Source organism: Marmota flaviventris, chromosome 1 (genome assembly GCF_047511675.1).
Source record: "Marmota flaviventris isolate mMarFla1 chromosome 1, mMarFla1.hap1, whole genome shotgun sequence".
Lineage (NCBI taxonomy): Eukaryota > Metazoa > Chordata > Mammalia > Rodentia > Sciuridae > Marmota > Marmota flaviventris.
In genome coordinates this window covers 9,250,282-9,270,336 of record NC_092498.1, presented here as the reverse complement: position 1 = coordinate 9,270,336, position 20,055 = coordinate 9,250,282, and the positions used below count along the sequence as shown (strand labels likewise).

General features: G+C 36.7%; 1 protein-coding gene across 1 annotated transcript in view; it reads left to right on the top strand.

Annotated features, from left to right (window-relative positions):
* Positions 1 to 20,055, top strand: part of Cntnap2 (contactin associated protein 2) — a 1,323,006-nt gene that overhangs the window by 260,685 nt on the left and 1,042,266 nt on the right. The window contains exons 5-6 of the mRNA XM_071605412.1: positions 12,655 to 12,858; positions 17,377 to 17,561. Of these exons, the coding sequence (XP_071461513.1) occupies positions 12,655 to 12,858; positions 17,377 to 17,561 (389 nt within the window). The remainder of the gene's footprint in view (positions 1 to 12,654; positions 12,859 to 17,376; positions 17,562 to 20,055) is intronic.

The following is a 20,055-nucleotide window of genomic DNA, read 5'->3' as shown; positions in this document are numbered from 1 at the left end:
CTACCTGCTTCTGGGTCATGAGAAAGCAAGCATCACTTTAATTCTTTGACAAATTTTCTGCCTCAGCATGCCACTTATCTCAAAAAATGAAGACATCTCTGTGATTCTAGGTCTACATTAAAAAAAAAAAGTTGACCATTGACTTGTTAAGGACTTACTGACCTACTAAAAATAAAATTTCTATAGTATCACATCTGTCATGCCTTGGGAAGTGCATAAGTTGTTAGGATTGATCTAAGCTGTAAAAATGCCAAAATCAGGAAGTTGAAAATAAGCTGTGTGGGCATTATATCAAAATGTGTCCTATTTCCAAATTCAGTTTCTTTCCTAATAGCCCTAAAAATTCTTTTCTAAAATTAATGTGGATTTATGGTGTTTGTATGACTTTATATTTTTTGAATCCACAATGATCCATTTCTTGGAGCTATGGAATGATTCAAATACTCAATAAGGTTCTAATATCTCCATTAGGTCAGACCCTTATTCAAAAGAAAATGTCAGGTCTCCTTAATAGAAACACTTGATTTTCGTTAGGAAGAGAAATTCAAAGTATAAATTATACAAAATAATACCTATAACTTTAATAGATATTTAATAACATCTATAATACAATCAAATTCAAGTACCTATATGTTCTTAAAGTAACTTAAGGTTCAGAGAGAATATAGATCAATGTTCTAATTATAGTAGACTCAATAAAATATATTTTTATGTTGCAATGTTTTTTGATAGCAGGGATTGAACCCAAGGGGGCTTCAACACTGAACCACATCCCCAGCCCTTTTTTTTTATATTTTACTTAGAGATAAGGTCTCATGGAGTTACTCATGGCCTTGCTAAGTTGCTGAAGCTGGCTTTGAACTCACAATCCTCCTACCTCAGCCTCCCAAACTGCTTGGATTATAGTCATGCACCACCAAGCCCAGCTTATGTTGCAAATTTAAAGCAGAATATTTCCTATAAATTCAGAAAAGGTAAGCAATAATCAAATGGCTAAATAAAAATGAAGATTCTTAGCCCTACCGCTCAGGAAATAGAAATTGGAAGATATGATTTAGATTCTGTGATTCTCTGAGAATCTGAGATTTTATATATCCCTGTATTGCTAATGCTGAAATTGCTGTTTATAAAGTACTTGGTTAATCATAATAATGAAACATGTGAACCACAAAGTTGAGTGCAGTAACATGTGAGGAATGAATCTGTGTTTGCATGCTCTCCTTGTGGCCACATATACTGAAAGTCACATCATTACAGCAAGAAGCAGTATTTTTTTAGAGTGTACCAATGGAGCATTGCACACATCTATGAAGAGAGTTACTGTTGGTTGATCATTTTCCTCAAGGTTCATTTAAGAATTTCTTACATTTTCATTGACGTATGTACTATTGGAAATTGTTCTCTGCTTTCCCATTTAAACATAAATAAATGCAATGTAAATATAGTAAATCCTCATTTTTAAGAGTAGTTGCATGATATAGTTTCCACAAATACTGAATTAGCAAATACTGAACAAGCTCCTAGAGGATATATGCAGTTAGGTTCCTGTGAGCTTCTGGTCACTTCTTTTTGTCAATCAGTCAATCTATAATGTTGACTGATATGTGTTTCTATTTAAGGAGACCTAATCATATTCACTGCTATTTCATTTGCCCTGGACTCACGGTAACCAGCACTGTCACTCAGGCCTGAAGAAAGCTGATCTAACACAGGTATTTTCCCTATAGAGTACATCAGAGCCTTCTGGTTCGGAGAAACACCAAGCAGTACTTCAGCACTACATTTGGGAGGAAGGCACTTGCAACAGGAAAATCCATCCACAAAAAGCACAAAAATGTGAAAAATAAAAAATAAAAAAAAATTTAAAAAAAATAAAAATAAAAAAATAAAAAATAAAAACAGATAATGAAAAAAGACATATTTTCAATAGTATGAAAGCTGAAGCAATAAGGGCAAGCATGGCCTACTGGACATCTACTGTGAATGTATATCTGGGGATCCAAATGTTCTGAAACACTGCATCTATGCCCATATGATGGCCAAGTGTCATGAGTGTGGCTTTTGGGGTTGCAAATAGGCAGATTTGCAATTATGAATGATTATGTATTAGTTGGTATCTTATTTGGGGCTGCTTTAAATAACAGAATGGCATAAACTAGAGCCCTTTATTAAAAGAAAGAAAGGCAGCATGTATATCTAACAGTTCTGGAACCCAGGAAGTCCAAGATCAAGATCATGGCAGATTTGCATAATAGCGAGAGCTTCCTGATTCATGGAAGTCACCGTCTTGCTCTGGTATCACACAATGGAAGTGATAGCTAGCTCTCTGGGGCTTCTTTATACCAGCACTAATCCCAATTATGAGGGTCTGTCCTTATGACCTAATCACCTGTCAAAGGCCCCACCTCCTAAGGTAAGCACACTGGTGGTTAGGTTTCTACATGTATATTCTGGAAGGACACAAACATTCAGAACAGAGCATTCTGTCCTAGACACCTAAAGTCCATGCACGTCTCACTTGCAAAATACATTCATTCCAACCCAATAGCTGCCAAAGTCTTAAATCATTCAGAATCAACTTTAACTTTTAAATTCAAAATCTGAACCAAATACCATACAAATCAGAGATGGGTGAGACTCAAAGTATGATTCATCTTGAGGCAAATTGTTCTAGAGCTGTGAAGTTGTAAGATCAAACAAGTTATGTACTTTCAAAATATGAGGAGGAATAGGCAAAAGACTATATGTCTATTCTAAAAAGGAAATAAAGGGCAACATGTGCTAAAGCTTGAAAACAATCTTCTTTAGGTAGTTACTGTGTCTCCTCGGCCCACTGGGGTGGAGGACCCAACTTCAGGGCCTACTGGAGTGGTCTCCCAACCCCTACAACCTAGAGGTCCTGCCCCCTTGATAGTTCTCAGCAGTGACCCCAGCTCTGTGGCATCTCTGAACCTGGGTCATCAGACTGCAGCCATTCTGTGTTGCGATCACTTATGGTGGCTTCTACTGGTCTGGAATCCTAGGGGTCAACCCTACCCAATGGCACCACTACACACTGACCTAGAAAGGGCTTTCTGTGGGGACCCAATGCCCACAGTGGTTATTCTTTTCTGGGTTGTGAAACTCTCTGGATCACTCTGAAACCCAGTGGAGACAACTGCACCCCCCCAACTTTACTGGGTACACCTCATGCTGGACCCACGTCTGGGGCAGCAGATTGACAATGGACTGCAGGGAGCAGAGCATGAGCCAGTGCTGGACAGTGCAGGCCCAGGTCCTGCAGATGTCCATGGCTTCTCCTTTGAAATTGTTCTGTTATCCCAGCTTTGGCTCTCTGGGGCTATGTTGGGAAGGACAGCTCATCCCTCATGATCTCTGAAATGCCTTCCAAGTAACCCTTCCATCAGTTTCGACTATGGGTCCTGGTTTCCCCTGACATGGCCAATCCATATTCATCTTCATATAAAATAGCTTCTTGGCGCATTTTTGTTCTTTCCAAACACCCTTGCATTATTTTTTTTTCCTTAATGGAGATAGAAGGAAAGTTTTCCACACTTTCAAGTTCTGTTTTCCTTTTAATTATCCCATCTTTAAATCACATCCCTCTCATACATTTTTATTATAAACATTCAAGAGATGCCAAGCCACACGTTTAACACTGCCAAATTCCCCTAGCTAAATCTCCAATTTTATCACTTCAAGCTTTACCTTCCAGAAAATACAATGATTTAAACACAACTCACCCATGTTCTTTGCTGCTTTATCTCAAGACTTGCTCTTCCTTCAGGTTCCAGTAACATGCTCCTCCTTTCTGAGACCTCCCTCCCTTGTCCTTCCTCTCTTTTCCTTCCTTCTTGAGAATCGGACATAATTACAAAATTAATACCAAAAAATATGTTTTGTACCTTGCCCAGCTACAAAATATAAGAAAATGAATAAAGGCCCATTTCATTTTATAGAATCTTCTCCAAATACGCTTCTGGTTTACTTAGTTGACATTAACAACATTTAGTGATCTCTTATTAATTGAACAGTTAAATCTCTTCTATGTTAAGGATATTCTTGCCCCTGGGAAGTTGACTCTACCTTTTAGCAACAGCAGCACAGCATACAGCTTCCCCTTCCTGTAAGTCATGACCCCAGGCCTCTTAGGAGAAACAAACCCTCTCTTATTTGTATTTAAATTGATTTTTCTTAATCATCAATTCTATTTATTTAGAATCATCTACCTTGCTTTCTATAGAATTTGCCTTTAGAAATTAAAATCTTTGCTGATACACACTGCAGTTTTTTTTTTACAGGTAAATTATGGAATATGAGTAACAAGTTTTTTTTTCAGAACTGTTATGACCCATGTGGGTCAGCAGCCAGGAGCCTCTGCTTAACTCAATCTCACTTCTCAACATTTAAAAGCAGGGAGACTTCATTAAATATGTGGGTTTCTGGCCTTTTATACAGAACGAACGTTTGAATAACACTCATAATGCCACATAGCAACTGTTACCTACAGGTGGATAGAGACCCCCTCAAGCATCCCCCCGCCCCCCCGATTATTCTCGACTATCATGGCCAAGCCGTGAAGCAGGGTCTTTTTCCTGGTGAGTTCTATCAGGAAGAATATATCTCTGTTCCCATATCTCCATCCAATCTGAGAAGGTGAAGGGCAATGATGGGGCTCCCTGATTATTACAACAATCCAGTGTCCCTCGTTTGTTTGTATGGAATGACTATCCCCCTTGAGCACTAAAGTTGTGACTTCCAATATCAGGAGTTTCAAATCATTTTACCCTTGTCAGGGCTGGTTCTCAGCATAAACGCTGTGAGCATTGTTCATGTATAGAATAAATTAATTCAGCCTGTTCACCGGAGCCCGGAAGTGCAGATGTCATGGAGTAACCAATGGCCCCAAGGTCACAGTGAATCAGACTCCCTCCAGGGCTGAGGCACTGAGGTGTGTGGATGACCAGGCCACAGAGCAGCATTTATCATTCTACCTGACAGGACCCAACTGCTCTAGTGAAGAAGAGAGAGCATATTATTTCCCAACATGTGTACACTAGGAGCTTTATTAATCCTACTTTATGGTTGAGGGAAGTTTCACCCAAAGGTATATGAAATAAACCAACAATAAAGCCCAGCTGTAATGTTCTACTCCATAGGAATAAACCTAGAATACACTGAGCATCCCAACCTCTTGCAAATAGGCACAAATCATTTGTACTAATACATTTAACTTTCAGGAAAGCACACAAAATAAAGGAAATAGAAATTGCTTTCATGCTGGGTGTGGTGGCACATGCCTATAATCCCAGCAGCTTGGGAGCGTGAAACAAGAGGATTGCAAGTTCCAGGCCAGACTCAGCAATTTAGCAAGGTCCTAAGCAACTATTTCAAAATAAAAAATAGTGTTTTGGCATCCCTAGGTTAACTCACCAGTATATATATATGACTTTCTTTACTAGTCACCTGTTATATACTAGTACTTGTCCATGAATCTTTGCAGGAGTTGTTGGTGAAGTGTGCATAGTTTGGAAAAGTATCAATCATATATTTTTAAAGGGATGGCTTGGCTCCTTTTATAAGTGTGAATTTGAAAAGGATAGAGCATAGAATTGTGGGAAACTAAAGAAGTGAAACATTTCTGATATTCTGTCAAAAAATTAAGATGGTGAATGAAGATAAGGGAAATCAAAGAGGAATTTTTGACATTTTTAAGGGTAGATTACATTCCATCAAAAGTCTTGATGCTTTTGTGATGTTGAATTTTTCATGCTATTGGACACAACTCTGACTATAACTATTCAATATTCATCTGTAATTCTTCTTTCACTAGAAAAGCTGGAACTAATTTGAGATCTTTGGTAGCCACAATGTATCATCAGAAAGCCCTGAATTCTTTAATGGCAGAGGCGTCTCTTGAATCCTGGATTTGTTTAGGCTTTGGCTATTCTATTAGACTATGTCTTCAGGTGTGTCTTTGCTCCCTCTGCCTCTCTACCCGTCTTCCATTCTAAGTCTTGCATACATGTGTAGAGATAACTTTCCAAGATGTAAACCTGAGCACACGCCTTCTGCTTAGAATGCCATCATGGCACCCACAGGCACATCTTCCAGAGGCTGGGGTCTCCCTTTTCCAGGTGTAACCCTGCCCATGACCTGCAAGCCATACACATTAAATTCACAAGGAATCAAGCTCCTTAAAACAATCAAACATTCTATTCCCCTATCCATCTGGATTTATTTCGCTCAATCTTTATTCTCTTTTCATAGAATGTCTCATCTATGAATGCCTTCTTAAAACTCAACCCTTTACCTCAATAATTCCAGAGTCTTTCCAAGTCTCCAGATGTGGAAGATATCTCAGTGAATGCTGGTGGCTATCAGTAATGGTTCCTAAAATTTACTTGAAAAGAGCTTTCTGCAGATCTATGAAATAAATTGTAAGCAATTGCAAGATTGTTTTTCTTATTTGACCCAACCTTTTACAGCAAGAGATTTTTCTGTATATGGTATTTTAAAATGTATTAGTAGAAAATTTGAAACATATGTCCAACATATGAGGAACACCTGCCATTTGAAAAGATAGATTATCATTAATTATCTGAAAGGATTATTGTTCCATAGTTCCCAAGAGGAACAGCTAGGCCATGCCACAGGATGGGCTCAGAGGGCTCACGAAGGGAATTCCCAGGGTCTGTCAGGCGGCAAAGGGAGTGAGGGGCCATGACCAGGAGATTTTTTTTTTTTTTGTGGGTTTCTACAGGGAGAAGTGGATGAGGCAGGCTTATATGTAATAACTTGAATAATTTCAGTGGGCTTTGGGGTATTAGAGCTATCCTAAATCATGCAGCATTGGACTCTTGGGTGGTATTTAGGGCAGGAGGATCCTGGCTCGTAAGAGGAGAGTTTCATAAAGAAGGTGGTTGGATGGTGGACTCTGGGTTGGATGGTTTTCTTTGGAAAGTGTGCTTGCAGGCCAGTTGTTTACTATCTAGGAATTAGCTGACCCAGGAAAGGGCGATCCCTGCAGGGTTAGCATGGTGCCAGACGTCAGGATATCACAGCACAGAAAACAAAAGACAAGCTTAAAACATGGGGGAACATGGAAGTAAGCCACAGCAGTTTCAAAAAATGACCAGGTTGGTGATCCCTGACCCACTACCAGTCCATTTACCTTATCCCTGCTTCAGATACAGAGCATTGATCCTTTCCTGATGTTAATATAAATTACTGTTGAAACAGTATCTGAAAGCAAATGCCCCAGCACCCTTTCCAACCAAATTGCCATCCGTTAGCCCACACAGCATAGAAATTCAGACACCAGAACTGACAATGATGTTTTAAGTGGAACCAGAGATTTTTAAGAACCTGAAAGATATGCTGGGAATAATTTAAGTCAGAAGACATCCTGAGGAGTTTCTTAATATCAGGTTCATTTCCTCATCTTTGTAGCCTGTACTTGGGATTTACAATTCTAAATAGACTTTTCCCAAGCGAAAAATAGATTTTCTATGGTCAAAACTGTAGAGCTATTTTCAGTAAACAGCAATATTATCACAGAGAAGGCAAGTCTAATTTGTTTGACTTTTTGATTTACAAAAATAAATAAAAATAGCTTCCACATGGATTTCCTGCAAATAGATTTTATGCTAATTTTCAGAAATTGCTTATTATCTATGTATTATCAGCTATATTAGAACTATAACCCAGTTCAGAAGTGGATTGCTCTGGTTTTCTAAGATCTTATGAGTTGTGAGCAGATAGGAGGGGGACCAGAACATGTGCACACGTGTGTGTGTGTGTGTGTGTGTGTGTGTATGTGTTATTAATGAAAATTTCATGAGGCAGAGGGTACTTCAATGTTGTCTTTTGATATTCAATAATATAATTTTTAACAATATAATTTTTAAAAATTACTAACACTTTCCTATTTCTGAGTTTGATTCAAGTGAGCCAACCATATAATTAGACATCCGTGAATCATCATGTATTATAGTTTTCTTTATGAAGTAATTCAATAATAAAAAATACAGAAATCAATCCATCTTTCTTCTAAACTTCAATAAATATTAATCTTGGGATGATATACATAACTATTAAAATAATATTCAATACTTAGTACTTTAATCTTAAAATAGGAAAGTTTCTCTTAAAGTGATATATATATATATATATATATACACACACACACACACACATATATATATATATATACACACGTACATATCTATAGTACATATATATTGCATTTAAACTCATGTAGCTGGTAAATTTTCTAGCTTTTGAGTTATAAACAAATAGCTCTACAATGAGCATATTAATAGCATTTCATGTTTTAACTATTTCTTCATATCAGATAACCACAATTACAATAGTTAGATAAGTACATATCATTAAATAATGTATAAGTCTGTGCCCTTAGTAAATTTTCTGGCACCAGGTATGATATTGCAGGGAAATAAGAACTTCTCCTTTTCGCCTTGTTATTTCAAATACCCATCGTGTTTAGATCAATTGAAGAAGGATTTGTTGTGCCAAGAAGGCAAAGTAGAACAATCCAAAGTCTGTACCTTAGAAGAACTTAAAGTCCACAGAGAAAATGAGGCCCCTAAAGGGTAATGTCACTAGAGCCTGGGGAGTGGGGTGACAAGGTACCAGGGTGCCATGGGACAGGAGGCAAGGCAGCTTTGCCCAGGGAAGCTTGCGGGTGGGGGAAGCTTCCCCGGGGCTTTGAAGACGCCTGGAATTTAACCAGGTGATACCATTGAAGGTGTTGTAGGCTACCTGGCAGAGCTGGGATTGTGTCTTCTCGCCAAAGAGTTTATTTCAGAAAGCTGTTCTCTGGAGAGAACAGATGGAGGGAAATCAGCATGGAGGATGGGAATCATTCATTTAAGTTTGTTAGAACAATGGGCCACATGAGAGGTGACGGCAACCAGGTGGTAGGACACATAAAAGTGAGTTCAAAAAAATGTGGCAGGGCTAAAGTCTCTAGGACTTGGAGGTGCTGAGTGTAGGTGGGCGAGAGAAAGAGGAGCTCAAGAAAGTGGCCAAACTCTGGCTTGAGTGACTAAATTTTGGATAAGAGGACAAGAGAAACAAGGCCCAGAGAAACAATTAAGAATTGGGCTAGGAGATAAATACACCAATGGAATATCCATGGGTATCAGTGTCTCGGGCTTGGGTGGGAGTCGAAAGGTTATGGAGAGAGGCAGTCAGAGTCCTCTGATACTGCTGCTGTACCATGAGATACCAAGCACTTAGTGGCAAAGGAGCACATTTTCAGGAAAGAGACTGTAGAAAATGTTAGATGTTGGTCTTCGCAAAAAAAAAAAAAAAAAAAAAAATCTTTGAGGATTTTGTTTAGTTTCTTCTTTGCCAAAGTAAACATGATGTTTTAGTCTATCTCTAGGCCATTTTTCAAAGGATGTAGTTAAGTGATCTATTTTAACTTTTTATTTAGGTTTAAACCACAGACAAGTCAAAAGAAAAGTCAATAAATTACAAGGAAGAAATGAGATCCAGTTACATACAGAAAGAACAAGAAGGACTCTATCCTTGTGTATGTCTGTCTAGGACAGAATCAGTTAAAAATGATGGAATGATTTTTTGCCCCAAACCACAAACCCAAAAACATTATCTGATAATACCATTGTTTTCCTGACTGTGGAAACATTGGGCATATGTGTAATTGTGGCACCAAGGAAAATCAGAGTGATTCTAAAAATTTCTTCCAATCTAGTGCCAAATGTTTAATGAAAATATGTGATAGTGTTTATTATAACTTCATCCAGTTTATTACAATATGAAAGATAGCATTCTATCCTTCAACAAATATTCAATGAACATTGTTTGAAGCATCATTTTAGGTAGTGGGCTTCAAGATGAGCTAAATAAAGTGTCCAATGCATTCATTCTTAGAGGGGATTTGTGGTGAACTCATAAACGTGCCAGTATATCAGGTGGAGTTCAGTGCTGTGTGAAGGAAGAGAGCTGACTGAGGAGGGAGAGAATGGAGATAGCAGTCACACTGTATCATAAACAATGGTCAATGTATCTAAAATATTGACATATGGCTTAAAAGTAATACGTGGATTCACATTCATGTAAAGTTTGAAAAACTAGGCAAATTCTACCTTCTGTTTTTACACATTAGTTTCAGAGATGCATTTCAAACTTTTGAGGTGACTTTATATTTACTTGCCCAAATTATGTTAAATATGTATCTTTAGACATTTATATATAAAATATAAACTCATATATACACATATGTATATATGTGCTTATACACAATAATATAATATGCATGTGATATAATCATTGTATATCTGAATGTATACAAAATTATATATATATATATATATGTGTATATATATATATATATATATATATATATATATATATATATATATTATTCTGTACTTCACATAGATGGATAGATTGATAGGTAAAATGTACAGAATGTAGGCTACACAAAACCTATTACTCATTAACATTGGTGATCTCTTGTGGATCTAATTCCCTATTTTCAACACTTTTATATTATTTGATTTCTTTATAAAATAAACATATTAAGTTTTGGACAACCTTTAAACAATGGTAATACAGATAATATTTTTGGGTTTGTGGATTGAGGCAAGAATTCATTCCATCATTTTTAACTGATTCAGTCTTAGACAAACATACAAATATAAAAAAGTTATTTTTAAAATTTTTACATCCTTACATGCTGCTCACATCTTTAAAATATCTTATCCAAACTGAGACTATAAAGATTAACATGAATTATTTTAAAAGCCCTCCTCTACCAAGACAATTTGATGAATTAGGCCCATTTCCAGTTCTCTAAGATATTGTTAGAAGCAAAAATTGTGGAAACACTATGATTTTGCATTCAAGTTTTGACTAGCCATTATTGTTCCTCCGATTGCTTAAACAGTTCAACCACACATGTTTAATCACTGTATAGAAAACTTAATTCTAGGGAGCGAGAAGTAATCAGGATAATAGGGGGGGAAAGTGGCTTGTCCTAAAGTAAGCACAACATACTATTAGATGTCAAATGAAATTTTAATGTATTTTTGTAGAAAACACAACTAAACTCTGATGTTATTTCCACTAATTCACACTATCTCTGTCTCTTTTTAAAGTGTATGGTATGGGTCTAAGTGTAAATTATACAATATAGATTATCTCAAGGAATTTTATCATTTTTGAGCTAGCTCTGAGTCACACATGCAAGCAAACATGCTGATATTTTGGAAGCATTTAACCCATTCATAGAAAAACTCTGATTAGCAATGTGTGAAATGTGACTTGCAAAGCATCTGATCTGTTTCCTAGCATGCACTGAGGACTACTTGGCATTGATGAAATGAGACTTCGTCTTCACAGATAGCTTTTCTTCATAATTTTATTAAATAATATTAGGAATGTCGGAAAAAATTAACCATACTCATTCTTTCTGTCACATTTTCTCATTTCACTAAAAGTGAGGTAGAAAGGCATCATTATTTGCATAAATATTGATGTACCTGGAACTGAATGCTTTCTTCTAAACTCTAGCAACATTTACTTCCTGAGAGTTGAAAGAGAATATTTTATGTCAATTAATATATATTGAAAGTGTATAGAACAATGATGTGCTTATTACTCGGCTGTCAATGATATGAAGTTGACCGCAAAATTACTTTCTAGAGATCAGAATTGACTCCCTTCTGAATTTTGTTTATTCATTTTTCAAAACAAAAAGAATTTTCTCCCAACTGCTGGATTATAAATTCACCCTAGGATATGAAAATCAGATTCCATTCCTTCTCTCCTTTATCTCTCATCACAGAAGATAAAGATATTGCCATTAGAATTCAGCTATGACAGTCTAGATGATTAAGAGAAAGTCTAATTGGCTTTGCAGTGTTAGCAGAAGCCAAATTTAATGGTTGACTCCCCCTCCCCCTATTAAAATAAACTTCTGTGATTCATAGTCTCAGAGAACAGAAGACTGTTTTCCTCAATGGAAAGCGAGGATGCCTGTGTTCACTGGAGTGGAACCGCGCCCCAAACTCTTGATTCCAAATGCAAGGATCTAATAAGGAATTCCAGAAAGGATGCCCAACAGCAAATGTTAAGAAGCTTTCTAAAATTCAATTAATTAAAAACTCTGAATACTACAAATTCACTACGAATGTGGTGAAACACAAAAACCATGAGAAAACCTGAGTTGACCATCCAACCCTATCCATTCTCATGTCCAAAAAGTGGAACAAAGTCTAGTAGAACATGTATTTATAAATCATGAAAAATTATTGTCCCTGAGGAATGAACCATGAAATCTCCTAATCTCTTAGAGACAAAAACAAAACAAGAAAAAAAAAAAAAGCACTTTGTTGGACAAAACTCTACATCCCCAAGTTAACTTTTGAAGTTTATAACCCATTATGAGTTTTCATGATCAATATCATAACTGAAGTGGCTTTTCTGATCATTCTGTATGCACTCTCCCAATGGAATCCACGTTGGAACACACAGTAGATCACAAGAGTGACCACAGGCCTTGCCCAGGACCCCAGCCCCTCAGCAAAGACGCCCCAGGCCGCCCCCCTGACGCTGATTCTGCCCACAGCCACACTAACGTGCTCTTTTTCCTTCTCCTAGGGGCTGATGTCATCAACTTCGATGGCCACGTCGTGTTACCATACAGATTCAGAAACAAGAAGATGAAAACGCTGAAGGACGTCATCGCCTTGAAGTTTAAAACCTCTGAAAGTGAAGGGGTCATCCTGCACGGAGAAGGACAGCAAGGGGACTACATCACTTTGGAACTGAAGAAAGCCAAGCTGGTCCTCAGTTTAAACCTAGGTTGGTTTTGATGCCTGGTACCATTATTTCTGTGCATTAAAACTCCCACGAGCAGCGGTTGCTTACTTGACCCTTTAAAATGTAAATTGTAATAGAGTCCCCACTATGTCATTAATTCATTCTTGATCCATAGTGGTTGGTGTATATGGATAGATGTATTACATTAAAAAATATTTATTATGCATTTCTACTATACAAAGGATACAGCCAACTGCATGCATTGCAATGGAGACACAAGGTCCTTAAGCTTATGAAGTTTATGACCCATACAGGAATTAAATAATATATTACATATTATTGCTTTTATTATAAAACATACAAAAATAAATGTAAGTATTTATTGCTGTACATACAGTATGGATAGATAGTTGCTTTTCTAACTCAGTGTGGGAGAAGATGCTAGTGTTCCTCGGAGTCAAAAACATGGGCCCCATATCAAATAAGCATTATAAAATCAGTTAAAGAGGTGAATATGATAAGGGCGGAGACTTACATGCCCTTTCTGAAGCAACGGGGCCTTCAATGGAATGTGTAATAAGGAAATTTCTCTCTTAGGAGAAAATGTAATACTCAAACTCAGAGCTGAGCGATGGAAATGAAGAACTAATCATAAAGACTTCAAGGGGAAAAGGACTTCATAGGAAGGGATCCTTGTAGGCAAAGAGCTTCATGATCAAGGAACAGGAAGGAGGCCAGTGTAGACGAATGTTGTGAGTTATTGAGATAGGAGATGAAGGGATGGGAACTGTTCAAGTCCTGTGGGATGCTTCAGGGCATGGTGGAGGCTCTAGATATTATTATTATTTTGAGGGGTGGAGGTACTGGGATTGAATTTAGGACACTCAACCACTGAGCCACATTCCCAGTCCTAATTTGTATTTTATCTAGAGACAGAGTCTCAGTGAGTTGCTTACTGCCTTGCTTTTGCTGAGCCTGGCTTTGAACTTGAAATCCTCCTGCTTTAGCCTCCTGAGCTGCTGGGATTTCAGACGTGTGCCACCGTACCTGTCTGGATATTATTTTTAAAATCGATATCTATTGGGAGTCCTCAAACTCTATGGCATTATAATCATAATTTCAAAAGTGCACTGGGACTTCTGTGAAATATTTGCTTATGCTGGCATGAGAGTCAAAGTAAAACTTCTGCATAGTTCAGGGGAAAGACAGCATCAACTTGCATGAGTTAGTTATCAGTGGAGATGCAGGGAAATGTGTGTTAGGAAAACCAGGATATAGATCAATTCAAGGGTCATTGTGATGAGATGGGTATTACATAAGAAGAAAAGAGCAGAGAGTAAGAGCAATTCCTGGGATTTGGACTAGAGCACCAAATAGATGTCAGTGTCACTTTTCAAAACAGGAAAACTATTTAGGAGAAACTCTAAAGTCCTTTTGAACCTGGTGCATTTGAGTAGCCTCTCACATATACAGGGGTTTCTATTATAGAACTGCATGCATGGCACTGAGAAGGCAGGTACTATAATCCAGAACAAGTAGACACTGAGGGCAGGAAATAAAGAATGCATTGTTATCACAGAGACCAAGGAAGGAAAGGAAGTGACCCATGATGGCGAATTCTCACATTAAGATCAAGACTGAGAAATGAATATTAGTTTTGACAGCATGGAGATTATAGTCAATTTACTCTCAGAGGAACAGAAAGGATGGTTTTATTGACTGATTTTGTAGGTAAAAAACATGAAATAAGTAAAAATAAATATTTTGAATATAGTAAAATTGTTCAAATTGGATTCTAGTTAAACTACAGAAATAATTTGTTTGGAGGGAAAGGTAACTCAAGTGAGTTTCTGTTTGTTTAGAGTTTCTATTGCTTGTAAATGGATGATACCACCAGTGCGTGTTTGTGTGTTGGTAATGTGGCTAGGTTTTACTTAAAGCTAAAGAAGAATTCCACCATGTTGGTCCTGGCATGGAAATTACAACTCATAAAAAGCAATGGTACCTTTTTTGCTTGGCTAAAATCTGCAGGTTGTATGAAAGGGTGTTTTCAAGGTACCATGCATTCCCCTGAAGTTTTCTCTTGTAATGCTATAAAAATTCTAGAAAGATTTTATACCTTAAAATACATAAATAACTAAAGATTACATGTTGAACGAATCACAGTGGAAAGCTACAACACTGAAGATTAGAATACCCAAAGAGACGCTGCCTATTTGACTTTCTTACCAATTATCAACTGAGTGTTCCAACATTCCTGAATATGGCTTGCAAGCTGTGTACTAACTTATATTACTTTGAAAATCAGAATTATACTAAAAGCTAGAAAAATAATTCACCATGTTGGCAATCAACTTTAGTTTTTAATGTAGGTAATGATACATTATCTTAAACATTTATTATTTATTATAGAACTTTTCACATTCAAAATCTGATCTTATCAAAATAATAGTTTCTATAAGAAAAGGAAGATAGGAAAAATTCACAAAAGAACTTTATTACCTAATTATAAAATGTTACTTTACATTAGTAATCAAAATGTCAAGTGCATGTGAAATTTAGGAAAATGCAGGTATTAAATATAGAAATTTAATGTCATTCATTAAATAATAAATCATTAAACAAAAAAATCATCATTCCTAAATAATACCAAGATGTTAGAAGAAAGGTAGGCACAGGATATTAAAGTCAACTCATTAAAAAAGAATGTAAACCACCTATAAACACCAAATTCTCAACCACACACTAGCTATAAAAAATGCACCGTAAAATAACAAGTTACTAATTTTTTCCAAGTCTTGAAATGATGAAATAAGTGCTGTTGAATATGTAAGAAAATATACTTTTTTATCATTCTTTAATTAAGATGATGTTCTTGGGAAAATGACTAAGCAGTGTATCTGCAGATATTTAAAATAGCTTGTGTATGTTTTCCAATAATCCTAAGGGAAAATTGAGAAATGCTTACAGAGAATTTAAGTCCAAAGATGAACTTTTTAAATATTAATTACAATGTAAAAAATTGAAAATTGTTACATGAGTAGAAGAAATATGTTGGTAACATCTAACAAGTTAATTTTTAATTTAATTTGCTAATTTTTAATTGTATGGGGAAATACTACATAATGATCCATAGCATGTAAATAACATGGGTGTCAATGTTTTGCCTTAAATGTGCATATATAAACCTAAATATTTATATGTATGAATTTCATATACATAAACACATACATACAAACACACATATATGCATATATGTATATAATGAGAAGGATGTATTCATATAAAAATCTGGAAGGAAATACACCAAACCATTTTTAGTGGTGGAATATATAATCTTTTCTTAGTTTATTTGTTGATTTTTCTTAGTATTGTCTGCTTGTGGTAATGAACAGGTATTCATTTTCTGTGTTACCTGAGTAAAACAGCCTGAGGTCATCTTTAAAACAGGACTCTGTAGAAGGAAGGAGGGAGGGATTGAGGGAAGCCGTGAACATGTGCACACCCAGGCAGCAGAGGATTATATCTAAACACCCAGGCAAACACCTGGAGTGGCCTTTCAAAGCCCACTATGGTGTGTGGAGGTGTGACCTCACCTTTCTGAAACCAGGAAATGGTTATACCACCCCTGCCCCCAACACACACAAAGTTCATTGCTTTTTCACCGGGAAGCAGTTTACTTAGAGTTTTTGTGACTGAACAGACTTTATGACAGTCTTAGAAATATTGCCACTCAAACATCTCATGTCCCCTTTAATGCCGTTCGGTCAACATCAGGCAGGGCTTCCTGTGGCTCAGCTTCCAGTGTGTTCAAAGCAGGAAAACTCAAGGGAGCCTGGCCACTCACATGTGTGCTCCTTTCCTCCTCCCCTCCTTCCAGCCCGGCCCCACTGCCTGTCTCTCCTCATCTTTCTCTCTTACACACACACACACACACACACACACACACTCACTCACTCACCATCATGCCTCAACATTTGATTTACTCTTCATGAATGAAGAAATGATGAGGATTCTTCCCCCTATTTCACACCTGAGGAAGCAGACTCCCAAGACCTGGCTCAGGCATCAAGCTCATGTAGAGGCAGCATCAGACCCCAGACCCTGTGGCTCCAGAACCCCCTGTGATACTTACTTCCTAAGGAATCTACCAAAAATTAGCAGAAATTATGGCACTATAAAAAAATACTAATTTTTAAGGGAAAAGAAAGAATTTCATCTTGATAACCTTCATGTATTTGGTACTGGGGAGTAAACTCAGAGATGCTAATCTATACCCCTGGCCCTTTGTAAATTTTTATTTAGAGACAGGGTATTTTCAAGTAGAGGCTGGCCTCCAACTTGAGCATCTCCTGCTTCAGCCTCCCAACTCACTGGGATCTTTCCTGTACTTTGTAAGAGTCTTTTTAGCTCCAGTTACCTACTAGTTCTCCTGGTCTGCCTCTAATGGAGGCAGCTCTGACGATCCTCAGCCTGGCTGGGTGTTGGAAAGGAAAGACCCACCCGACCCCGAGTGGGCCCTGCAGCCACCTATTGTTTCTTTTTCTCCTGGTGACTCAGGAAGCAACCAGCTGGGCCCCATCTATGGCCACACATCTGTGATGACGGGAACCCTGTTGGATGATCACCACTGGCACTCTGTGGTCATCGAGCGCCAGGGACGGAGCATCAACCTCACGCTGGACAGGAGTGTGCAGCACTTCCGCACCAACGGGGAGTTCGACTATCTGGACTTGGACTACGAGGTATGCAAGTGACGTGAGTGAACACTGGCGACTGCGAGTGAGCCTCGGTCACCACTGCACTGTTGTACTAGTGTCACTCACATGCCTATACATGGTTTTCATTTTCTTCTCCAAAAAACAAAAAGGAAATTTCATGTTTAAAACATAAATTAAACATATATTTCATTTTGTGTAATTCTAAATGTCCAATCCTGAGAATTTGAAATATTTTAAAAATTTTAATAACAAAGTAATAATTTAAAGAGAAGGGCCATGCCATTAGGGCCATATGGTAAGTTCAGATTACACTTGTAATCTTTCTACTGGTGTATTAGTCTGCTTTGCGTTACTATAACAAAGGACCTGAGGCATCGATGTTCTTAGAAAAGGTTTATTTAGTTCATAGTTTTGGAGTTTTTAAGTCCAAGATCAAGTGGGCAATGTTGGTTTGGCCTCTGGTGATGGTGGCAAATAGTAGCACATCATGGAAGGAGAATATGTAGGAACAGTCAAATCTTGAACCAAAGCAGAGAAAGAAAGAACTAGAGTCCTACAATCCTCTCTGAGGACACACCTCCAAGAACTAAGTAGCTCCTGCAGGCCCGGCCTCTTAAAGGTCCACACTACTTTCTGATACTGCCACTGTGCGGACCAAGCTTCCTTCTACCAGGTCCTCTCAATATTCAAATGACCATAATTGGTAATTAGTTATGCATCGACTCCTCTTGAGAATGTGCTGTGCATTATATATAAAGCACTATCTAATATATTTTGTAAAATACTGGATAAGAAATTCTCCTTTCTGTGTAATATTTATAAATATTTATAAATTTATAAATTTAAATATTTATAAATTTATAAGGATAGAAAGGTCTTTTGATAAGTTCTATTTTCTCAAATATAGTTACCATAAAATAATTGAAATAAAATATAGAATATTTTAAAGACCTTGTCTACAAACAAAAAGACATATTTTACCTTCTAATAACTAAAAAGCACTTAGTGAGCTGGAGTTATAGCTCAATGGTAGAGCACTTCCCTTGTACGCATGAAACACTGGATTGGATCACATAAAAATAAATTCAATAAATAAAGTAAAGATATTGTGTATTAAACATTAATCAGTACTGATATGATATATCTATATCTATATCTATATCTATATATATATATATCCTCATAATATTTTAGTAGGCGTAGCAGGTTTTTTAATAAATTATTTGGAGAGCAATTTCAACCTTAGAATATTCACCAAAACTGTTAATAATGCATAGGGATAAAAATTCTTTAAGAAGATACTCATCATAATTTTATATGTAATAGGAAAAACTGATTAACACTTAATATCAAAAAGCAACATAGTAGTAATATTAAAAGAATGAAATACTCTTCATCCCAGTGGTTTCCAATCATTCTTAATTCCTGGAGCTGTTAGTATCTTAGTAAGTTTTCCATAGAAGCCCTAGGCTATCAGGCACCCATTTGCAAAACTCTAAATATATTTTATTTCAATCTTAGATAACAGTAATCACTAATTAATGGGATGAGTGAATTCACCCTGGGACATCTCAGACTTTGGGATGAAATTTGACATTTCCATCCTCTTTTTCTAGTTCATTTTTTTTCTTTATATAATATCTTTTTCTGAGACGAATGACCATAAACCCAACTCCACAAAGACAGGAGGTCCCCATAAGGAGGTCACCATGGTCAGATCCTGGAGAGGCAGCCTCTGAACTGGTGCTTATCACCAGGTCCTAGAGAGTTCCACTGTTCTTGTTCCTGTAAAATTGTAAAGTATGCCAATACTGATCGGCTTTGAGTTCTTGGCCCTAGCTTTGGGATCACAGATATATACATCTGTGCGTATTATATACATCTACATATAAATTTCTAAGAATGTGGAATATGCTCAATATAAAACGACGTGAAAAAGTTAAAATTTATGATGGATTTTTACTTATATGTTCAGTTTCTAAATTCTGTGTCATATGAATATATTTAAATATTAATATATTTAATATATTAATATATTTGATAAAATATATATTCATTCCTAAATAGAAATTTAGACTAGAATATACTACATAAAACCTGATGGATACTATGTTAACATTAAATAAATTTAAGGTCATTGGTAAATAATTATCTTACTGTCCCCCCAAAATGTCTTCAAAGCAAGATGATTAATGGAAGGAAGATAATGTGAAAATCCCAGAAATTTTTATATTCTTTAAATTGCTTTAAAGTTTGGCTCCTTGTAACTTGTCTCCCAAGGTGTGAGAGAACTTGGAGATGAATTATTCATCCTCCATTAATAAACTTTGAAGAACTTCAGAGAAGGTGGGAAATCCTAGAATATTTGCAATGGGCAAACATAACTCCAATTTTCAAAAAACAGAATTAAAAATTGGGGGTTATTGACCTTATTGAGTTTGTGATGAAGTCAATGAATATTTATACACACACAACACCTTCTATGCAGGGTCAACAATTTCATGGGTGCTTTGAATTC